The sequence below is a fragment of the Apaloderma vittatum genome, unplaced genomic scaffold (assembly GCF_000703405.1).
Source record: "Apaloderma vittatum isolate BGI_N311 unplaced genomic scaffold, ASM70340v1 scaffold29153, whole genome shotgun sequence".
Taxonomy (NCBI): Eukaryota; Metazoa; Chordata; class Aves; order Trogoniformes; family Trogonidae; genus Apaloderma; species Apaloderma vittatum.
This window is the reverse complement of record NW_009707911.1, coordinates 4,864-22,028: the sequence shown is the minus strand read 5'-3', so window position 1 is coordinate 22,028 and position 17,165 is coordinate 4,864. Positions and strand designations below refer to the sequence as shown.

Genomic DNA, 17,165 nt, shown 5'->3' with positions numbered 1-17,165 from the left:
CATATATATATATATATACACACACACACATCCAAAAAGTTAACCAAATCCTCATGTTGAGTTTTTGAGCTGATTGTTAAATTCTCTGCTGTGTGCAGTTGGGTTATTGTATTACCCCAGACTTGTGGGTGAACTGTCTCAGTGCTGGTAGTAGCTGTGATGCAGTTTGTGATCTACCTGTCACTCTTGTTTATTGGATGAAATAAACTATCATTTCTGTATAATGAAGGTCTCCATGACTAGAATAAAAACATCTCTCTTTCTCTTGCTCTTTCTCTGGCTGATTTTCAAACTGTGTGTAATTATAACCTAATCTTTTCATCCCATAGAGCTTAAAAAGCTAGACATGCAAGCAGGTGCTATCAGTACTAGGGAAGGTGGAACAGATCTGCATCAACAGTGGTGGCCGGGAGCTGCAGTAGAGTGACACAGCTGTGCAGATGTGGAAGTTAACTCCCTTTCTCCGTTGTAAAGGAAAATGCACGGAGGTCAGCGACTGCTCATACAGAAGGTGGGAGTCTTGCACACAAAATTGCTTATTTCTCAAAAGGGTATTTTTGCCTGGGCTGTTTGTGGAACACAGCAAGCAGGTGTTGAGTTGTAGCTTCTCTGGCGGCATCTTTTGGGACCAGTGTCCAAAGCGCAGTCCGACACACGGGACCAGGTCCTCCTTGGAAGCTGCTTTTAGGCTGAAGTGGGATTACTCCCCTAGTGTGAGCTGGGTACACCCGTTCCTGCCGTCTCCATGCCAAAACAGCGAGCGCCGTAGGTCTTAGGTCGTGGTTGCCGCTTCTCACAGCGACAGCCCCGTTTCCCTGTAACTGGTGCAGGCAGCGCTGCCATCTCAGCGGTTGCGGTGGGCTCCTTGGCTGCCGTGTGCCAGGGCTCCAGCGCTGCCGCCGCAGGAGGAGAGCGGGAGCACAGGGGTTGCCAACCGAGATCTGTGACAGCGATGCCCGATTCAGCCCTGAGAGCTCACGGCTACAGCTGGCTGTGGTACTCCTGGAACCCCCCTAGTAGGATTTTAATTAGCTAAGGATTCCTTTGAACATTTTATTCATAGCAGATACTATGGGTTGAGTGAACAGATGAGATCTCTAGTGATTCCTTCCTACGTGTGTTCCAGCTGTCTCTGCTTCGCGTGTTCCTGTGGGTTGTAACTTCAGCTTCTACACAACTGAGGTAACGGCCATTGCTTGCCCTACCCTGTCCTGGTTTTTTTTATCTCACTGGAACTGTTCTGCCTACCCTTGGTGTTATACATAGGGTTATTCTTTAAGAATATTGTATTTTTGAAAGCAAAACTGTGTATTTATTCAAGTAAATACTAAGAGCCTTATTTTGCAAAACTAGAAACCCTCTTCCAAAGGTTGAGTATGTTCTGATAAGAACACCAGTTACCCTTACCCAGGCAAGATAAACTCCTGCCCACTGATCTAGAATCTTGTCAAGCAGTGTCTGTCCTCTTTCCAGTGCAACAGCTGTTTCTTATTGTTTGGTGTTTATGGCCTTTAAGAAACATTCCTCTATTTTTCCTCAAATCAGAGGTGCAGAGGCAGTTTCAGTTGCTCCATTTTAAAGCTGTTGTGTGTCAGCTGAAGAATAGTTCCTGCTCTTAGTTCACTCCAAGTAAAGGTGGGCTCAGGGAAACACTCCTAAAGGTAAACAGGGTAAAAAAATTAATCTGAACCTCAGGTCTGAATATGAAATGCTAGCCAAGAGAAATGTCTCGAGCTTGTCAGCAGTCCATCTACAGGAAGACATTCATGAAAGCAAAGTGAAACAGGGCACTGATGCCAGCGCAGGTGTTTTTATTAAAGAATTCATTCTTCAGGGATTTTTTTTGGCCAAGTTTCAAGGTGATCTATGCAGAAGAAACACATCTAGTCGGTGCCCACCTGAATAAGTTTATTCAGAAAGCAAATTTGTAACAGGATTAAGTCACCTCTGCAACAGACTGCAGATCATCTTCACAGGTCTTGTCTCCTTCACAGTACTGGAGTAGAACACCCAATAAATATTTATTCCGTTTATAATAATGCTCTGTAATAAATCACAGCCCTGCCCCCATTAGTTATGATACAGATTTACCAATAGCCTGAGCAGGCATAAACACTGCAAAAGGCTTAGTCTCTCTTTGAGGAATATACAGCATTTTACAGAGATACACTATGTACACAGTCCATGCAGCCAGCGCCCTGGGAGCCTGGAGCACTTGTGCTGCTCATGAGCAACATTAGAGCCATTCCCCTGAAAGCTCAAAAATCAGCTTCCACCTTCCACTGGTGGGTTCACAGAGAGCACTAATTGTTCTGTGTATGCGTTTTTTCAGTTGTATAGGGAAACGATCAAGATGAACTATTTGAAAAAAACCTGCACAATCTGTTTCTGCCATTAGAAGAAAAGGGTTCTCCACCATGCTGGTGTAAAGCTTGACCAGCGTGGACACAAGAAGAAATGAATGGTCTCTCTTCGTTGTTGACAATCCCACAAATTGATAAAGCATTCCTGTGCTCGCATCTCTATCTCGGCAGGTTAACAGAGAGGTGGTGCACGCTTCTTCAGGCAGGAGCCCTGGCTCGTGTGTTTGGGCTGCACAGCTCTGACAGTCATGTCCCTTAAACCTTCTTAAAACTCCATGGCTGAAACTAAACCATGGCAAGACCAGGCAGCTCTTGCCTGAACGGCCAATGCAGCTGCAGAATCTCCACAGGCAGCTCACTTTAGCACTTGTACACCCAAGGGATTTGCTTTGCTTCTGCTTCAGGGGACTCTCTGTACCCCCATATTTTGTTTTCTCCTTAGAATTAGGGCTTACAGCTTCAAGGCAGTGCCAGGCGCTGCCTCTGTGGCTGATGTGTGTCCCGGGAACTTAAATGGGGCACAGGATCTTGGATTCCACCCATTTAATGTCCTCCTTACCAAAATGGAAGGAGAGTTAAGTAATGGAGAACTAGAACCCCTAGAGTCCAGAAAGTCAAAAGAAAGCATGTTTATTAAGTGTTTTCCTTTTACTTATTTCTCCCATTTTTTTAAAATAAATAAAACCTTCAGACATACAGGTGAAATATACCATCCTTCAAAGTGCAGTTACATTTCCACCCCACTCCCAAGAATCACATAAAGCTTTGTCAAGTAACCAAAAAGACTCAAAAGGCAACCCTCCGTCCCTTCCCCTAGCAATGAGAATAAATGAGACTGTTGTGCCGCCCAGCTCACCAGCAGCCTCTAGCTTTTGGCTGTTCAAGACTGACCAGTTTCAGGTACAGTTGCAAATTAGCAGGCTGCAGAAGAAAGTGGGAAGTTTGAGATAAATAGTATGAAACAAGACCAACCTGTTAAGAGTCCAAAGAATATGTTACCAGAATAAGTTAGTTGCTTTGGGAGCTCTGGAAGGAACTAGGCTGGTTACAGTCGCGAGTGATGAATCAGAACTGCTGCTCAGTCACTGCTGTGACGCTGGCAGCAGAGTCTGGGGTAAAGGATTAAGTTGTTTTGTCCGAAGTCATGGAATCCCTTCCCCCCAGCCCAGGTGCAGTGCCAGCACCAGCTGCCTCCCAGGTTAGTCTGAGTCTGCCCGTACTCCAAGCACACCAAGTAACAGAAGAAGGAGAAATGGAAGATGCTTGAGTTCCATTGGATGCAATCCCTCTTTCCTGATGTTTTTTAAGAGCCTGTTCTGACCAAGGGCACTGAGCAGAGGTATGGGCACATAAAAGTCATTTAATTCCTTTCCGGCTCATAGAAAATTGCTGTAAATAAGATTTAGCGCCACTTAAACTACCATGATTTTGACCTCATCGTTCTCATCAGCACGGTAGAAGAAGGGGATGCAGGGGTTTTCCAACAGGGAGCCCAGCCTCTCCTGAGGGTTCTGGATTTCTCTGAGAAGCTGCATTATTTGCTTTGCTGTGGGGTCCTCTTGGCTTGGCTGAGCAGCTTTACTGTCAATAGGGGAGAAACCGGATTGATGGACAGCAGCTTCTTGTTCCGTTTCATCTGACAAACTCACTTCTCGTAACCCTGTAAGGAACACAGATAAGGCAGGCAGGTAACTCTTCCCATTCACGCACAACACTGAGACCTCCAGTTGCTCCGTTTTACAGCACTTGGCTGGCTGCAGTTTACCTTCTCCATCAGTAGCGTTCAGCTCGATGCGCCTCTCCGCTGGAAGTTCATTCTGGCTTGCTAACAGCTCTGGGTTTTGAGCAGCTGCTACATACTTGCTGTACCATTCATTTCTTTCCCTGACCAGACGCATCACTAAATCCTGCAGTTCCAGTAGCTTCATCTGCATCAAAATAAAGGAAAGCCTATGAAACGTGCACACAAACACTGAGTAACAATTTGCAGTCCTGCCTCTGTCACAAAATCAGAAATTTCAGATTTAAAGCTAGCTGAGGAATAACAAGTCAAAGTTTGGATTGTGCAAGTGCTCCCCAGGCCTGCCCTGTTTGGAGCAGCATTACAGAAAAGATTCCTTGCCTTCATCTCTTCCTTATCCTGAGCCAGTCTGCTGATGTACTCCTCTTTCTCCTGGTGCCGCTGTTTGAGGATGGCCCTCTGACTCTGGTATAATGCAATATATTCCCCTGGAATGCAAGGGAAAGTGTAAGGACTAAGTGTTAGCAAGACTGAGGTTTACAAGCCTTACGTGGAGCTATGTGGCACGAGGATCCAGACAATCCAGCCCTGGACTGGGACTTGAGCGTCGCCAGGCAGCAACTGCTTGGCAGTTGGGAGGGCTCCAGCTCCAAAAGTTCTTGGGGAGCTTGTTTCCCAAATAAATAATGCACTGCGAGCGTTAGCTTGTGCTGCCTAAACGTACCGATGGTGTCTGTTTCCCCAGACAGCTGGATGCAGCGATGTTCTAGCTCTTCTAGCCGTTCCTTCAGATCAGCTTTCTCACGCATCAGCTCTGTGAAACGGGACTGAACACAAAAACTGGTATCAAACATTCACATGCAGGGAATACCTGTGTTCAAGACAACACCCCGCATTTACATTGGTCTGAACCTGCTGCCTTTACAACTTGTCTCCAATTTCATGCTAAAAAGGAACAGAGAGGAGATAGAGAAGGTGTAAAAAAGCATCTCTGCATTTTGGGAAGCAGAAACAAATTGCCTTTTAACCTTCTCATTGCTGGGACAGCACAGCTCTGGTCATACTTGGCTCTGAGACTGCACAACACCTGCTTTGTTCCAGCAGGCTGAAGATCTCAGTCTGGTTTTCATCTATTTCTTCAGAAAAAGACCACAGATCAGTGTTAGGCCCTTATACTCACAGTTTTGGGGGTTGGGGGGCAGGAGGGGAGTTACTGCTGTAAGCTTTCCTGGGCCGAGACAAACAGTGATAAGCTTTTTACTACTATGGAACATCTGCTACTTATTGCCCTACGATTTGTTTGCGTGGGCTGTAAGAGTCTGACACTGGATCAGTCTCGCTGAGCAGCGTAGTGGGGCTGAAAGAAGCTGAGGTCCTTTGCTTACCTGTAGTTTCTCCATGGCACTTTTCAAAGCCTCGTGAACCTCCACTGGAACAGTATCCAGCGTGGAACCTGGAAGAGACACGTGTAAGTTCCTCCTTGGATGTGACACCCTCCCAAAATTTGTAAATCTGTTTCCCAGAGGCCAGTGCAGCTGGCCCGGGTAGGCCTCCACATTCACTGTCCCCAAACTGCGCCCTATTTTTACCTGCACCCAGCGTGACGTTATGCTGCTGCTCCTGCCGAAGAGCTGCTATTTGCTGCAGGAGGCTTCTGCACTGCTGTTTCTGAGCAGCCAGCTGCTGCCTCATGTCCTCTCGCTCTTTCTCCACTTGGGACATGGCAGATGTCAAGAAAGCGACCTAAGAAGAATTCCAGAGCATGCACATTAGCGCTGCTCTTGTGAGAAGCATGATCAAAGGTGCATCTCAGGACAGAGTAACAGTTTACCCCCTTTTATTTATGGGTGTGAAACCAAAGTACTAAGTGATTGCCCTGGAACTAAACCAGGCAGCAGCTGCTTCTTCCCAAGAAGTACAAATGTGCAGGTTAAATACCAGCTCCCATGGTATCTCTCTGATCACAGCATTTTCCAATTATGACTGTACTTACAGAAAAATCTAGTAGGTATTTGACATTCTTTCCGCACTGCCTTCCAAACTAAAGAGAACATCATAATCAATTCTGCCAGCTGAGTTGTCTTTGTAATTAAAGTCACTGTCAGACTGTCTTGCAAAGGATGCTGCAGAAGTCTCGGGTTTTTGCCCAGGGAACTGTTACGCTTCCCTCATTACTGTGCCTCAGCTGGCAGGGATCACAGCTCACAAACAGCCTACTCCAAGCCCCCAGTGGAACGGCTCTGCAATGTAACCTGCCTCCTTTTCTAGACATTTGTTTAGAACTAACACCCATTAAGACTCACCATTTCTTCATGGCTTTCAAACCTCTCTGGGATCACAAATGAAGATTTTTGGATTTCTTCAGTCGTTGATTCACTTTCAACTCCGTCTCCTGTAAAAGGAGGAAGGGGAACAAGGAGGTAATATCCCAGAGAGCCCAGCTCTACCTCCTCCCTGCAGAACCAGCTGCAGCTACTCACCCTCTAGTCGGTGCAAAATCCTGCCATCCAGGTCTGCTGCTAACTGACTGATCTGGGCCTGCAGCTCTTTGTTTTCCTTAGCTACAGCTTCCAGGCTTTCCTGCAAGAGAGCACCAGAAAATGACTGAAACTTGCTCAGACCAGACTGCAAACAGTCCCTACATCTTCAGGCACCACACACAAAAATAACCCAAAAAAGCAGCACAGTTCTTCAGGTAGATAGAGCAACCCAGGCTGCAAGGGACTGTGAAAGATCATCTGGTCTGACCTTTTTGCTTAATTAATGCTTAATGTAGTTAAGCACTTTTCCTCCTGTCCTTCCGCTTGCCTCTTTTCCCTGTTACCTTGGTCTGCTGCAGCTCTTTCAGGTGCATTTCCACCGTCACTTTCCCCTGAACTTCCTCGTGCTGTAGCCGATCCATGAGCTGTGTCTGAAGCAAGTACTGTTTGTGCAGTTCCTCCTTCTCGGCAGCGAGCTGCTGGTACGCCACGGTGTACTGCTGCAAGTGGCCGTAGTATTGGTCCCGCTGCTCCTGCAGACCCCGAGCCTCCTGTGTTTTCAGTTCCAACTAATACAAAAAGATCAAACCAACACATCAAATCGTTTCTGCCAGAAAAGCTGATTCGTGTGACATGATCCAAACTGTGAACATTGCCCCAAAGCCACCAACTAGGCAGGCAGCCACCATCTGCCCCCCACATGCTGGTCCCCCAAATCAGACAGCAGACGATGGGGGAAGGTTCCCAGTGTGATCATCACGCTCCCGATTTCCACCCGTCCATCAAAGCTGGGCAAGTTGCCAGCAGTTTGCACAAACCGCTAGGTACCTGCCCTGCCACCCCACCGGCTGTCGCTTACCGTCTCTTTGAGCTCCCCAAGGTTCTCTTGCAGCTGCCCGAGCTTCTTGGCCAGCTCCTTCTTTACATGTTGCTCTGACTGCAGGGCACTTGTAACCTCCATATTCTCATTTGTCTATGAGACAAATACCATTGTATGAGGAAATTGCCCCAACCAACGTGAACGTATACTCTCAATAAACCACGTTCATTCCCGATACAACAGGGTGACAGGTCTTGTGTTACTCTGAGGTGGAACTAAGGGCCATAAAGGGACTCTTCAGGGCAGTAAATAACTTACAAAAAGGTTCAGGAGATGGGAGAAGAACAAGGAAAGAGCCAGGGGAATCAGTGCTGGGACAGTGCCAGGAAGGGGCCTGGCACATCACACAGCCTGTCACCTCCAGAGCAGATGGGTGGTATGAATATCCCAAAGAGAGACATCCAAAAACAAGAAGAGGAGTTCAGAAAAGAACTAAAGAAAAATCAGTGGCCAGCCCATGTGTCAGTTTGCCAGGGCCCCAGCAGGGAAGCTGTTACATTGGAAGAAACGAGTGGGGATTCAGCTCCAGGACGGGTAAGAATGACAGCAGCAAGAGAGAAGACTGCTGAGAACTTCTTCCTCGTGGGCAAATACAGGAGACAGAAAAAAGCTATCTTCAAAGAGCAGAAGAAATACTTGGAAAGAAACAGCCCCACTGCCAGGAGATGGGAGGGAAAAAGAAACTGCTCTGGACAAAGATACTGCTTCATGTGCCGGAGCACCTGAGGGAGTGAGGAATTGCAGGGAGCCTCCTGGCGTGGCAGTATGTATCACAGGAGACGGAGCATCCACAGCCTCGCAAGACGAGAGATGGAAAATGCTTCTGCTACTTTTCCACATCTGTGCTACAAAAGTATTGCACCAGAGAGGGAAGCAATGGGAAAATATGCACAGGAGACATACCAGTCTGACAAACCCATTCTGCAGCTCAGCCAGCTGCTCCTTCAGGTCCCGATTTTGGCTCAGTGCCCTGCTGATTGTGGCCTTATCACTCTGCATGTCCTCCAGGATCTGCTGTCTGTCCACAGACTCCTCGTTGTAGCGCTGCACCGTCTTCTCGAGCTCCAGCAGCCGCTCCTCCTGCTCCTGGTTGAGGTGGCTCAGCTGCTCGTTGTCCCGGACCTGGGCCTGGTACTGCCCATGCAGTTCCTCCTTCTCTTGCTGCAGCCGCTGGATCTCCTCCTGCAGACTCAGCTCAGCTGCCGTGGGCTCTGCTGGTGAGGAAGGCTCAATATCCATGGGCTTAACTGCTGAGGAAATGGAATCAAAAGCAGCTCAGTCAAAGGGAAAAACCGCTGTGCCTTCCCAAACTCCTGGCCCAGAGAGGCTGACAGTACAGTCAGGCAGATACTAAAGACATAAATAGTGTGTTGGTCACTTAGTTGAAGCAGTTCACTTGCTCTTTGCTAGGATTAAAGGTTCCTGAGGGTCACCAGGCTTTCAGCTGCCTTTCCAGCTTCAGAGCATCAGACCTACTTGAACCTCATGCAGAAGTTCCTGCACAGTGGGAACAGGATTAACCAACAAGGGGAAGCCCCACTTTGGAAGCCCTACCTGATTTGCTCAGCAGCTCTGCAACATTGGCTTCCAGCTCCCGAATTTGGGCCATATACCTCTCTTTCTCCTCTGCCATTGTGTGGACCTGCAAGGCCACGCAAGTGAAAGTTAAAATAATGTTCATGGTGCATTTACTCCTGCCTGTGTTTGTCAAAAGATTCTGTGATCGTGCCCCTGACGTTACCTGCTCAGAGAGCTGCTGTACCCGCTGCTGCCAAATGCTCCGCTCCTCCTTCAGTTTCTCTACATACTGATCTCTTTCTGCCTGCAGCTGGTGAAGTGACTCCGAGAGCTGTTCGAAACAAAACACATAAGAAAATCATACTGGCTAAATAAATTTGGCAGTGACTCTTGAAGGGATAAAGCCTGAAGAAACCAGAGTTAATGCAAAGCTCAGGCTGCGTTCTTCCGCCACACAAGTTTCTTTACAGGTGTCAAGATTTTGGATCATACTTCATACAACCTCTTACCTGAGAAACCTGAGTTTCCAGGCTTGCCTTCTCCTCCAGTGCCATCTGCAACTGCTGGTTTGCATCCAGACTCCCCGCCTGACTTGAGAACTGCCAACAAATAACAAAAAGTTATAGCAAAATGTTAATACTCAATTTCTGCGTAGCCTTTCCCCTGATGTAACCTGCCACATGATCCATGTTGTAACCTTCTACAGTTCTTTAAAGTGCTCCAACTCACAGTGGAGTTCAATGAAAAAAACAGGAGGATTGAAATCAAAAAGCTTAGATTTTAGCCCTGTAAATCAAGCTGAACTGGGCAGCTCCTCCCTACCGATTTTACATTTACTATTTTTTAAATTACGAAAACAGGCTTTAATCAAACCATTTGGCTCAGAAATGTTGTGCATTTCCAGAGTCTGTATTATACAGCCAGATCAGATGGTATAAAAGCTTGTGACCTTAAAAGTTGTCAAACATGTCAGGAATTTAAAGCCAATGTCTGGAACATGTCAGTGGACTAAGTGGCAAGGCTGGTTCAGTTGACATACACAGTACTTTTCCTAGAAGAGCAGCAGCTGGCTTGATTTCAAGGGTAACTTAGGCCACTGTCAGGAAAAAAAGAATAAAAAAAGGGGAGGAAGATTAAAAAAATGAAAAAAAGAACAAAAAAATAAAAAAGGAAAGAAGGGAAAAATAGAAGAAGGAGGAAAAAACGAACCATTTCTTCCCTGACAGGGTCACCTTAATGCCAAGGCCGCTCTCTGAACTGCTCACAGCTGGCTCCACACATTCCCTTTCTGCCTGGCTGCTTCTCTTCACTTGCCCCAGCTGGCCTTTAGCCATCCTTGCCCAGCTCACCATTTCCTGCTGGGGTGGGTACAAGCACCACTCCTACGCAACTGGTTCTCAGTGTGACTGCACAACGACTGAGTGACCAAAATGCCCAACAGACATCAGGGGGAAGAGTCACTCTGTGTTCACACTCGGTACATTCAGGCACCCTCTTACATTGTCTTAACATTCTTCCAGCAGAGCAGTGCCACAAGACCTCTCCATCTACTGCTCCGACTCCTTGGGACACAGACCTCCTGTTCCTCAGAGGCCTCATGGAATTAACGCCTTTCACTAAGTGGATGTCTGGATGAGATTTTGTGCCTTCCTTTAAAAAGAAGAGTTAAGAAGTCCTGCCCTCACTGCCAGAAGCAAAGTCTTACGGTGATTACTGTGACCTACCCCCACCTCCCAGAAGGATCCCAGTTACCTGCTGGATCATGAGTTCAGCCATTTCCAGTTTCTTATGCAAATCCTCCATATCCAACTTCATAGCTGAGTTCTGGGAAACCAGGGAGTGAACCTTCTCTGACAGCTCTGAATTCTGCTGCTTTACTTCCTCACTGCTTTTGCTGAAAAAAACCCCAAAAGTTAAAGTAACATCATGATACGTGCTATGGCTCTGCTGATGTCCACGTCACAAATTTACAATCCAGTTCTTCAGAGCAGCTACAATCACAGCAACATCCCATCTAGTGATATTTTGTGGGTTTTTTAAATTGAATATCCAAATTCCCAAGTCACCACCTATGCTCTGTGCCTCTCGTCATGTTGTGTGGTTCTACTGAAAAGAGCGGCCTTACTCTGCAGTAACAAGCAGAACAGATTTACCTTCGTTTGTACAGTTCCAGTTTCAGGTTGTCTCGTTCCTTCACTAACTCTTTATTATGCTGGAAAAAAAGGAAATTATTGATTCATCTACACGCTTTAGCCAAACAAATAAGATGCACCTTATCTGCACCTTCTGCAGATAAGCTACAGTGGAAAAAGGCCCCAACTTTGGCAAAATCCTCAGGATGGGTTTGTTTGGAACCTCCTGAATTTGCCAAGAATACATCTGCTCAGTCTTTTCAAATGTGATGCTGAACATGAGGTTATTTCTGCAAACTTCTGGATTGATATCAGTACTGAAGTGTGTGTTTGACAGAGACCTGCCTGGGACAAGATCTCAGTGAGGCTTCTGTGGCGTGGAGCTGGCAAGACTCATGAAGTGCGGTGCCAGATCTGAAGACAGCAACTGGACCGTATGATTAGTGGTCACAGAAACCTGAATGAGGTTTGCTTTGATCTTGGAGAATACGGGGGGCTTTACAAGGTTAATTAACAATTAACAACGTTAATTTCTGCCTCTCCTCTACGCAGGGACTACAGGCATTGCAGTATTGTAGTGACAAGCAAACATCCAAAGGCAGAGCTGCTGGTTAAGCATAAACAGAGGTGACTCTTACCTTCTCTGACTGTTTTTGCTGCATAGAGATGGAGGACAAAGTACGTTCTAGCTCTGATACCCTCTGGCGAGATGAATGTAAACGAGCAGCAAGGTTTTCAGCTTCTCCTGAACAAGTCAGAGCAGAGTCAGTTGAGGCTAGACCACAAAGAGCTTTTTGGAACTGGCTGAACAGCACTTTCTACTTTGTCAACAAGCTCTTAAGGCAGCCCAGAGCTTTGAAGATCAGTAGACCTGGTTCCACTCCTGGCTCTGCAGGTGATTCACTAGCAGCTCTGAGCAGTAAAGCTCTCTAACTACCTTCCTCACTTTCAGAGGGAGATGATGCAACTTCCTTCGCCAAACAATAGAGAGTATGTTGTTTGGGGTTTTTTTCTAATAGAAAAAATTGCTCAGATTTAGTTCAGAGTGAAAGGCTTGCGTAAAAGCTACATTAACATGACAGCTGTGTGGGAAGGAGGGCGGAGAAAAGGGAACAAAGTTTTAAAAGAATCAGAAGAAAGTCAGAATGGAACAGTCTGGGGTAATCACCAGGCCCAAACAGGTCTGACAAGGGCTCAGTGATGCACAAAAGAACCTCAACCACCATGGGATCGACAGGCTCCCATTTGGGGGCAGCTACGATGACAGCAGCAGTGACGGTGCCAAGTGTTGCTCATTAAGCAGTCACTGAGTGCTGTAAGCTGGCTGCCAGCAGCTATCATGCCTGTGACTCCAAACCCACAGTTTAACCAACAGCTCGAGCGGGAGCACGCACAGTCGGTTACCTGATTTCTGCCGCGCGGCTTGCTGAGTGTGTCCAAGGGCTGTCTGCAACTCAGACTTCTCAGAAACTAGAATTCCAATAGTCTGGATATGAACCTTTGGGAAAGGAAAATCAGCTCAGCGCAAAACCGCTTTGCTTGTAACTGCAGCACCGCTGTTACCGCCAAAGGATAATTCAGTGAAGGTAAAGAGCTCTTGCAGTTAAGCACAGTCTGGCCAACCGACACCCGATTTTCCTGAAGGAATGGGCCCATGGCTTCCAGGAGAAGCACTATGAGTGGTCAGTAATCCACGCAACAGCAGAAGCCAGGTGATGTTACTGTAATGGAAGCTCTGCCTTACCTGCAGCTGTTCCCTCAGTGCTGCTTGCTCTTTAGAAAATTTCTGTTCAAACTCCTTCTTTTCCTGTACAAACAAATGATGCTGATTCAGCCCAAAAATGTAAATAGTTAACCCTTGTTGGTTTACGTCTAAGAAAGCAGTGATTTGTTTGTGGTACTTCCAGCATCTAAATGATGCCGGTATTTTTAAAGACATACTTCAGTCTTCCCTTATTTGAACTACTTCGTTACTTATCCATCCCAGAATGGCAATGACAGCGTAGCGCAATCACTGCTAGCGTTAATGTGGCGGGGTTTGGAATGCAAACAACTGGCAAGGGCTTCAACTGTCATCTCCTGCCTCCACTGCCCTCCTCCAATACCTGAGCATTTAAATAGGAGCTTCTGTCAATGCAGGCACGCTCCCTGCCAAGCCTAACTCCTGAAGTCAACAGGAAACTGAATCTAACACCAGGCGCGATCACATGTGCCTGTGCCACAGGCCACTCTGCTTTCTGCTCCTCAGAGAAACGGATACCTGCTTCTGTGTCTGTCTGAAAACAGGGCACACTTTACCTTCTCCAGCTGATTCACTGCTTCTTGGTTCTGCTGTTTCTACGGAAGAAAATTGATGCGCCAGTATTAAGAGAAAATATCCTCGTACTGCTGAAACACATTTTCACTTTAATGAAGTAGGATACATGCTCAGTTAATGCAAATGGAATTTCCATTATCCTTTCTGTAGAAGACTAGGAAGTTCACCGTAGCTGTTAAAAATTGGGGCTCCCTTCACTAATATGCTTTATATGCCAGATCTATTTTTCGTTGCTCAGTCAACTACCACAGTTCTTCCCAAATACGACTACTGGAACTACTGAATCCACCAACTTCAGTTAAACTTCCACCCAGCATCTATGAAATTAATTGTAGTAATCCTGGTGTGTGAGGATAATCACTAAAACTGCTTAAAAAAAGCAAACCAGAAGAAAAACAAACAAAAAAAACCCAACCAAAACCCACAGTGTTTTCCTGTAACTGAGACCTTACACCTTTATCCCACTTAACAACTGGCCTTTAAACCACGCAGAGCCTCGCTCATGCTGGCAGGCTTCTGCAAAAGGTGGTAGGAGAGAGCTGAAGCCAGATGCAAAGAAAAGGGATAATTCTGTCCCAGACAATTTCAGTCTTTTGGGTGAAGGGCTGCAGACCCGTTGCCCGCACAGAGCGCAGCTTTAGATCGGAGGTGAAGGGGACAAAAAGTAGCAGCTGCCTACCCAGGCCGCCGCACAAACCGTGCCGCTGCGCTTGCCGTTTGCTGCTCTTGTACCCCTGGCAGTTTCCTCACAGATGCCTCATAACTAACTAGATAACCAGTACTTTTCCCCCATCCCAAAGAATCGATATTGGCCGGGCTGCTTCTTTACTGCTACTACTTCTACGCATTTTGAAATGTGGCTACAGATGGAAGGGCAATGAGTCAGAGGTTTTGATTCTAGCAATGCCAATGCCCAGCATAAGTAGGAAAAGCAAAGGCAAGACCACAAATGCAGTGAAGGGCCTACACAGTTCCAGGCAATGCCCTGTACCAGGTACCTCTGCAGCCCAGCTAAAAGACAAAGAGAAATGGAATGGAATAAAAATAACCCAAAACCAAAAATAAAACAACAAAAAGGGGTCATGGGGTACACTGGGAGATGCTGAACTTTGGGGGAAAGCGTGGTTTGAGAGAGGAACAAAATGGGGAAAAGTATTTCACACAAGAAAGGCTCTTTTCAGACTGAAACAAATCCACTTAGCTGCATTTCTTGCAGTGTTAAAGCTGAAGGCTGAAAAGCAGCAGCGGGAATCCATGCAGGCCACAGGACAAAGCAGTTCATTCACCATGCCAAGAGAAGCTGAGGATATGATCAGGAACTAGCCCCAAGCTCTCTCTTAAGACCTATTGCTCCCGCTCTGCTGATACATTCAGAACAGCATCACCACCTGTAGAAATAGGTTTTGATGCTGCTGCCAGCAGCAGAATTCTGTATCTCAAGGATTCAGACCAGGACCCGAAATAGCTGTGTTATCAGGATGCTTTATCATCCAAGGAAAGCACGATGAGATCAGCAGAGCACGTTTAAATGGAAGCAGCAAAACTCCATTTCTCGTTCCTCAGACGAGCCAATACGTTTGCAAGCGGCCTTAGACTTTGATCCTCTCAAGAGGTTTTTCCATGCGGCCCGTTCTGTTCCTTACAAAGTGCTGTGTGAGCAGCCTTCCTTGTGGCACTATGAGAGAACTCATAACCTTGCAGACACCCAGAGAGCATGGAGGAGCAGCAAAGACAACGTCAAACTGGTTGGTCAGATTGTTTCTTACCAATTCCTCTATCTTTGTAACGAGCTGTTTGTTAGTTAGATTGCTGGAATCCAGGGCTACTGCCAGCTCCTGGTAACGTGTCTGATGGGCACATGCAGACAGGAGAAAAAGGAAGGAGCAGAAGAGGAGGAGGGGAGGAAAAAAGCAATAATTAAAAAGGACAGAAAAATAAATTATTATCACAGTTTGACAAAATCAGATTCTCCAAACAAAACAAAATTGATGGTTTCAACAAAAGCAGTTGAGATGTCAACATATTTTATCCTTTTCTGCTGAGGCTTTACTTTGACATAAAAGTGAATCTGAAAGAGGAACTGCAGCTGCCAGATCATCCCCAGTCCCCAGACTGGAAACACCTCCAATACCTGCCTCCTCCTACTGATCACAACTACCCCATTAGAGCACGTACGTGAACTGTGCACTCAGTCAGGTCTCACAGAGTCCCAGTAAGTGATCACCAACAGCAAATAAGATAAAAAAATAAAAAAGGCTGAGCAAAACTTACTTCCATGTCCTTAATATTTGTGGAAGAAACGACACTTTCCCCGTTCACATACGATGTAGACTGGAAGTAAACCAGTGAAATAAGTCAGTTTTATTCCCCAAGGCCACAAATCACTATCAAGTAAGAACTATCGTAATAATACTTCTTCTAGCACTTTTTATTTTGAATTACCACACACAGACACAGAAAACATACTTTTCTGGCTAAGGATTGGTGCAGGCTCCCCCTGTAACAAGCTGATGGGCATTATGCAGATTGACTTTGGATTCTTTTCCATTAAATCAAGAATCTCTCCATGAATACATGTTGTTCATTCATCCCACTCTGCTTTTCTTCCCACTGATGAAATTTCACATTCCTAAACCAGGATTATTTGCTTCTCAACACTTAAAAGATTGTATTGTTTAGTAGGGTGACTGCAGACACCTGAGGTTGAAGAGCGTTTTCTTGAGCTGACTGCTCACAACATCAAACGTCAAGAGAATTAAGAGGACAAATGGATGGAAATGAGGCTGTACCTGAGAAACCAGGCCATTGAGTTGTTCAGACAACTGGCGGAGACTTTCTGTTGATGAGAAAGACCTGAGAACGAAGGAAGACCTTGCAATGAAAATTTCTCCCAGAGAACTGCCCAAATCAGCACAGCACTGGGGAGGAATAAAATTTCAATTTGTTGGGATCCTGCTGCAAAGCTGTTTTGATAAACAAACACACACACTCACCTGTTCTCATCCAAAGCATTTTTATGATCCTCAGCTTCATGAATCTGTGGATTAAAACACAAAAACTTAAAAGCCTGTAAAAGAAGATGGGAGTCACATCTGTGAATGTGTCACTGCAACTGGATTACATCTGAGCTCAGGTTCCACAGAACCTGTAATTACTGCCTCCCAAAGAAAGATAAACTTAAAACCACCACCTCAGTCCTTGCTTACACACAACTTCTGAGTGGTGCAAGCCCGGGCTTCCTTAGACTGGAGAAACTTAAGTGTCACAGCCTTTATGGTTGCTGTTACTATTTATCAGTACAAGCAACTCTTTGCTTTGCTGGAAAAAACTTCAACTGCTTCTTTATGTAGTGAAAGGAAACACAGATTGATCTGACTGGAGACCTTCTGTCTTATTAATGGTATTTTCTGCTAATGAAAAAGGAGAGAAGGGAACAGCTCTGGGAGATGTGGGGGCATGCGCACGCCACTACTCTCTGCTCTCTCAGACAGATGATGACTCAATGGAGAGTGGAGAATGTAGTATTTTTAACAGGAGAAAATCTGAATTAGTCATGTCATATTTACAAAGATTGTCTTTTTCAAAAAAGAGACCAAAAAAGTGATATCATTAACCAGTATTCAATGGTTCAATGGCAATATTCATGATAGTTCACAAACCTGTGTCAGCTGCATGCTCCCAGGAGCAGGCAGAACAGACCCACAACTAGGCAGGCTGACGCTGTTAGATAGCAC

General features: G+C 46.0%; 1 protein-coding gene across 1 annotated transcript in view; it reads right to left on the bottom strand.

Annotated features, from left to right (window-relative positions):
* Positions 1 to 3,573: 3,573 nt before the first annotated feature.
* LOC104271648 (golgin subfamily A member 2-like) overlaps positions 3,574 to 17,165 on the bottom strand; it is a gene marked incomplete at its 5' end in the record, with an annotated part of 17,610 nt that continues 4,018 nt past the window's right edge. The window contains 25 exon segments of the mRNA XM_009866378.1: positions 3,574 to 4,023; positions 4,129 to 4,291; positions 4,486 to 4,592; positions 4,829 to 4,931; positions 5,490 to 5,557; positions 5,694 to 5,847; positions 6,408 to 6,496; positions 6,585 to 6,684; positions 6,929 to 7,153; positions 7,444 to 7,557; positions 8,368 to 8,714; positions 9,019 to 9,106; positions 9,206 to 9,313; positions 9,492 to 9,581; positions 10,735 to 10,876; positions 11,136 to 11,194; positions 11,753 to 11,859; positions 12,519 to 12,612; positions 12,859 to 12,921; positions 13,413 to 13,451; positions 15,198 to 15,278; positions 15,703 to 15,762; positions 16,221 to 16,284; positions 16,425 to 16,468; positions 17,091 to 17,165. The exon segment at positions 17,091 to 17,165 is cut by the window's right edge and continues 33 nt beyond it. Of these exon segments, the coding sequence (XP_009864680.1) occupies positions 3,776 to 4,023; positions 4,129 to 4,291; positions 4,486 to 4,592; positions 4,829 to 4,931; positions 5,490 to 5,557; positions 5,694 to 5,847; positions 6,408 to 6,496; positions 6,585 to 6,684; positions 6,929 to 7,153; positions 7,444 to 7,557; positions 8,368 to 8,714; positions 9,019 to 9,106; positions 9,206 to 9,313; positions 9,492 to 9,581; positions 10,735 to 10,876; positions 11,136 to 11,194; positions 11,753 to 11,859; positions 12,519 to 12,612; positions 12,859 to 12,921; positions 13,413 to 13,451; positions 15,198 to 15,278; positions 15,703 to 15,762; positions 16,221 to 16,284; positions 16,425 to 16,468; positions 17,091 to 17,165 (2,832 nt within the window).